General features: G+C 37.5%; 1 protein-coding gene across 1 annotated transcript; it reads left to right on the forward strand.

The window, feature by feature from the left end:
- Positions 1 to 4,555: 4,555 nt before the first annotated feature.
- Positions 4,556 to 5,494, forward strand: TAS2R7 (taste 2 receptor member 7). Its single transcript, XM_068971507.1, has one exon. The coding sequence runs from the start codon at positions 4,556 to 4,558 to the stop codon at positions 5,492 to 5,494; it is 939 nt and encodes a 312-aa protein (XP_068827608.1).
- The last annotated feature ends 498 nt before the right edge of the window (positions 5,495 to 5,992 follow it).

Raw genomic sequence — 5,992 nt, forward strand, 5'->3', positions numbered from 1 at the left:
AATCTTGGTTTTATAAAAGGACTTTAATAGCAAACCTTATTTTCTAATAAAAAACTCACTTTTCTATCATAGGTCCATTTTCATTGTTTTCCAGCTTTTCTGTTTATTTTGGGTACACAGCTTTGAGGAGTAGTGAGACCCATTAGCACACTAATGGATATATCTTTTGTGTCTTTTTACACCACAGACATTCTCATCTTCACACTCCCTTTCCTAAAAGAATTTCAGAGCGCACACTTCTGATTTTGTCTCTTCACTGCCAGTATTGGGCTTGTAATGCCTACTTAAATTCCCTTAAGATTTTATTTTGGCCCCTACTAAAGTGCACCTGGGCTTCCCTGGTGGCTCAGATGGTAAAGAAACCGCTTGCAATGCAAGAAAGTGGAGTTCTATCCTTGGGTTGGGAAGATTCCCTGGAGAAAGAAATGGCAACCCACTTCAGTATTCTTGCCTGGAAAATCTCATGGAAAGTGCATCTGAAACCCCAGTGGTTTCTCTCTCTCTCTTTTTCCCCCCTCTATCATACAGTTTCATTGCTGGTCCTTAACTGTTCTCCCTTCATGGCTCTGCTGAGTCCCTCCAGTTTGACATATGAACTAGGAACTCAGATCTCTTCTGTCTTAACTAGCCTAGTTTCCCAATTACACACTTTTCTCTTCCCAAGTGAGTGATACTTCTGGCAGTCTCCCACTTAATATTCCCTGGTAACCTTACTCAGGCATCTTCTATTCATTTCCTTGAAATTAAATTTTCTCACAAACAACTTGCTTAACAGGCAGCACTGGGCTAGGAACAGAACCCATTCAATCATCTCCCTTTAAGGGGAGTTCCTAAGTACTCTTTGTAACTTGGGTAGAAGGATGATCTCGGGTAGAAGTAAGACCTGCAGGTATTTTCTTTTTCCCATTCAGGACTTTAGCAAAGAAATGAACTGGGAAGAAACTATCATGCACTGTGGTATAACTGCATACTGTCACTAAAAAAACATTATCTCTGTAACATACAGAGCAAGTTTAAAAAAAAAGCAAAAAGAGAAAAAAAAAGACTCATTAATAAAATGTGGTTCTACTGTGAATATCAAATCCTTCCTAGAGTGTTATTGAAACATTTGATCTGGCATGTCTCTTCTGATCTGACCCTACAATTGGCCCCCATCATTCTGTGTGTTGAATTCAGGTCTATTTCAATCTACTCATTTCCTTTTATTAAAATTAATATATTAATTACCTGAGGATTATCAATTTTTCTGCATAAGATTATGTACAATTCACTTTGTAAAGTAACAGTATTTAGTCTTAAGTAAATAAATGTCATCAACTGTATCTCTAGTATATCAGCTATTATAATGTTTTATTAACTTTTGTACTGTTTTCTGTAGTAACTGCATTGTAACTTACGTGCTGACAACAATAGTAAATATAAAAGCTACACTTATTTGCAAAAAGATAAAGACAGAAGAATTGATTTTTTTGATGGAATATACTAATATAGTCTACACAGAATTTGCAAATTCTATGTTGGGATTAACTATATATTCTTTTATTAGCTTTGATGAAATAAATGTTTTATAACATTTGTGCTTCTGGGAAGGTTTCCTTCCATCCATCTGAAGTCCTGTCTTTCATGTTTTACTTTCTATATCTCCAGTGTTTCAAATATCTCCAGTGACCGTCACTGGGACTTAAAGTGGTGGACTTGTGACAAAATGCTCTCTTGCAGAATTTCTTCTTCTTTTTTAATTAAGTAAGGGTATGTAACATGAAATGTATTGTTTTACAAATTTTTGTATATGAGGCAGTATTGTTGATTAGATGCTCAATGTTTTATACCAGATCTCTATTTTTCTATCTTCCATATTTATTATTTCCTCTATTTATTTACACTTATTTATCTTTCATAATGGAACTCTGTACTCCTTTTAAAAAATATCTATTTATTTATTCATCAGATCTTAGTCATGGCACACAGAATGCAGGCTGTCTAGTTGTGGCATGCAGCTTTAGTTGCAGCACGTGGGATCTTAGTTCCCTGACCAGGGATCAAACCCATGTCCCCGGCAGTGGAAGGTAGATTCTTAAACTTGGACCAATTGAGAGTTCCCTGAAACTCTGCACTTGTTTAATAGGAGCTATTCATTTCTTCCTTCCCTCAGGACCTGACAACTACTGTTTTACCCTTAGCTACAGGACTTAGATTATTTTCAATACCTCATCTAAGTGGAATCATATAGGATCTGTCTTTCTGTAACTAACATTTCATTTGGCATAACACCTTCCAGGTTTACCCAAGTTTTTGCATACTGGAAGATTTCTTTCTTCTTTAAGACCAAATAATATCCCACCGTATGTCTATGCTATGTTTTCTTTATCCATTTATCTGTCAGTGAGCAGGTAGGTTGTTTTTATATTATAGCTCTTATGAATAATGCTGCAGTAAGCCTAAGAGTACAAATTATCTCTTTAAGATCCTGCTTTTTTCTAGATCCTGATTTCCCGTTCTCTCGTATATACACCCAAAAATGAGGCTGCTGGATCAATTAACAGTTGTATTTTGAGTTTTTTGAGGAACTTTTATACTATTTTTCCCTTTTAGCTGCATCATACCTTCCATGCTATAACAACGCTAGTAAAACATAAAAACTACATTAGTCTAAACTTTATGTGGGTAAATGTATCATTTTATTTACTGTGAGTAGGTTATTTACCAGAACACTGTAGAGAGGAAAATGATGTGCCCGAGTCAGGGATTATTTCCAAGATCAGAGGAGGGCAGTCACCTTTGAACTTTGCTATTGAGAAAGCAGTTTGTCCAAAGTCAGGGCCACATGCAAGAATAAATGTCTAGACTTTGAGGAAGGATTAGAAAAGACATGCATTTCTCTGGAAGGTACTGAGATTCCCAGAATTATTCCATAGAAACACAATGATGTAAAGTGTTTGTAACTCTGAATTAGAGAAGCTATTTCAAAACAGGAGTTAGGCTGTAAAAATGAGGTTAATTTCATCTTAGGTCCCCTGTCTAACAATCTAGAAGGGTTAAGGACCTAAATGTGTGTTCATGCTAAGTCACTTCAGCCATGTCCAACTCTCTGTGACCCTATGGACTGCAGCCCACCAGGCTCCTTCTCTCCATGGGATTCTCCAGGCAAGAACATTGGAGTGGGTTGCCATGCCCTCCTCCAGGGGATCTTCCCAACCCAGGGACTGAACCCATGTCTCTTAAGTCTCCTGCATTGGCAGGTGGATTCTTTACCACTAGTGTCACCTGGGAAGCCCAAGGGCCTAATTATTCAGATGCGGTTTGGTACAGCAGAGGGTAAAGAGTAGAATGAAGCGCAAGATTTCACTCTTTCCCTTCTTGTATATATAACTGCTCTTGAGAACACTTTAAATGAAAAAGAAAACCCTAATGGTAATCAAAACTCTTCTTCACCATGGCTCCCTCTCTTTCTTACATACAGCATAACAAATGTACATTAAATGACCTTTAAATGTCACATGTCTAGTAGTGCCTTCTTTTAAGAGACCTTGTGTTATATAATTGTTCACCTGAACAACCAAGACAAATGAGGTACTTTTTTAGAATTGAATAGACTCTATTTAGTGTTAACCTTTTAAATTTCCTGAAAATATGTAGCTCTCAGTGTTGACTCAAACTTTGGATGTTTAGTAGTAATCAAAACCATATTTTGCCAAATTTAAGACTCTTCTTAAAATTTCAGTTTTTGTGCATTTTCTAATTGCAAGAAAACAAAAAACAATCCCTGAGGTTTAGATAAAATACAAGACACCTAGTTAAATTTGAATTTCAGTACTTCCCAGAAGTACTAACTGCATGTAATTTGGGACATACACTAAAAACTCTTTCATTGTTTATCTAAAATTCAATTTAACTGGATGCACTGTAAGTTTGGTTTTTCCTGGTGGTTCCAATGGTAAAGAATTTGCCCACAATATGGGAGACCTGGGTTTGATTCTTGGGTCAGGAAGATTCCCTCGAGAAGGGAATAGCTTCCCACTCCAATATTCTTGCCTGGAGAATCCCATGGACAGAGGAGCCTGGAGGACTATAGTCTGTAGTGTCGCAAAAAATCAGACATGACTGAGAGACTACCACTTTCACTTTTTTCACTATAAGTTTATTTGGTAAATCTGGCAGCCCTATTAAAATTACTAGTGTGCATTACAAATTAATGAATCTAAATTTGCAAAACATAGCCTGAGAAAGTGCCAGACCATGAAAGTGAATCAGCCTAATTTGCATCCTAGCAAGCTATAGCTCAGCCTAAATGAAGCACATGTGGAAAAGTAAAATCTGCAAAGAAAGTAACTGGACATAGATAGAGATAGGGTCCAGGGACCGACAACTGCATTACTTGTTCAAGACTAGCTAGGATTTAAGGAAGACAGCAACATTTTTCATTTGTCATTTCAGTCTCCATCTCAAGACAGACTACAATAAAAGGGATAAAGAAAATTACAGCAAAATCCAAGAAGTAGATGTAGATACTACATCTGTCCAACTAGAAGTGAACCGGATATTTCTTCATTTTACGATGTCAAGTGAAGTGCAGGGTATCTTAATGCTCATAGCAGCTGGGGAATTTTCACTGGGGATCTTAGGGAATGCATTCATTGGACTGGTAAACTGTGTGGACTGGATCAAACACAAGAAGATTGCCTCCATTGATTTAATCCTCACAAGCCTGGCCATCTCCAGAATTTCTCTCTTATGTATAATACTATTGGATTGTAATATACTGGTCCTGTATCCAGATGTCTATACTGGTGGTAAACAAATGAGAATCATTGACTACTTCTGGACATTAACCAACCATTTAAGTGTCTGGTTTGCCACCTGCCTCAGCATTTTCTATTTCCTCAAGATAGCAAATTTCTTCCATCCATTTTTCCTCTGGATGAAGTGGAGACTTGACAGTGCAATTCCTAGGATTCTGCTGGGGTGTTTGGTCTTCTCAGTGTTCATTAGCCTTCCTGTCATTAACAATTTGGATGATGATTTCAGGCATTGTGTCAAGATGAAGTTGAAAACAAATATAAGTTGGAGATGCAGAGTACATAAAGCTCAGCATGCTTCCATCAAGATACGTCTCAATCTGTTGACACTATTTCCCTTTTCTGTGTCTCTGATTTCATTTCTCCTCCTGATCCTCTCCCTGTTCAGACACACCAGACGAATGCAGCTCCGTGCCCCGGGGAGCAGAGATCCCAGCACGGAAGCTCACATGAGAGCCATGAAGGCTGTCATCTCCTTCCTCCTCCTTTTCATTGCCTACTACTTGGCCTATCTTGTGGCCACGTCCAGCTACTTTATGCCAGAGACTGAATTAGCTGTGATCGTTGGTGAGTTGATAGCTTTAATCTGTCCATCAAGCCATTCACTCTTCCTAATTCTAGAGAACAAAAAATTAAGACAAGCATCTCTAAGGGTGCTATGGAAGGTAAAATATATCCTACGAAGAAGAAATTGCTAATAAACAGATCTGAAGATAAGCAACCACTTTGTAGGACAAAAGAAGACAAGATGTCCCTTAATTATCTTTAGTTCTTGCATTAATGATGGTTTCATATATCCAATTACTCTTAAAATGTACTTAGTATACTTGTAATTAGAACTTAGGAAATCTCAGATAGAACTTATTTTGCGTCTTTCTCTCCACCTCTCTTTCTCTCCATCTCTCTCTCACTGTTTCCTTTCTTTCTGTTTCCTCTCTCTCCCATTCTCCAGGGCTTTTATAAACATGTTTCAGAACATGGAGCAATTAATATCTTAACAATAACTGCCAGAGGAAAAAGTATCTTCATAGTTGATTCTAAATCATTTCTCCAGATACAAAATTGTTTGTCCATTTCAGGACAATTGTAACAGCATCTTGCTGCTATTTGTGTCCCTGGTGATGCTAGCTGGATTCTTCCAGATAATCAAACTAAGCTCAACTTTTGGAAAGACTCAATAAGGTGACAGGTTTTTA

This window comes from Capricornis sumatraensis, chromosome 4 (genome assembly GCF_032405125.1).
Source record: "Capricornis sumatraensis isolate serow.1 chromosome 4, serow.2, whole genome shotgun sequence".
Lineage (NCBI taxonomy): Eukaryota > Metazoa > Chordata > Mammalia > Artiodactyla > Bovidae > Capricornis > Capricornis sumatraensis.

Excerpts from the sequence above, each read along its gene's own strand:
- TAS2R7 (XM_068971507.1), top strand. The coding sequence starts at position 4,556 with ATGTCAAGTGAAGTGCAGGGTATCTTAATGCTCATAGCAGCTGGGGAA.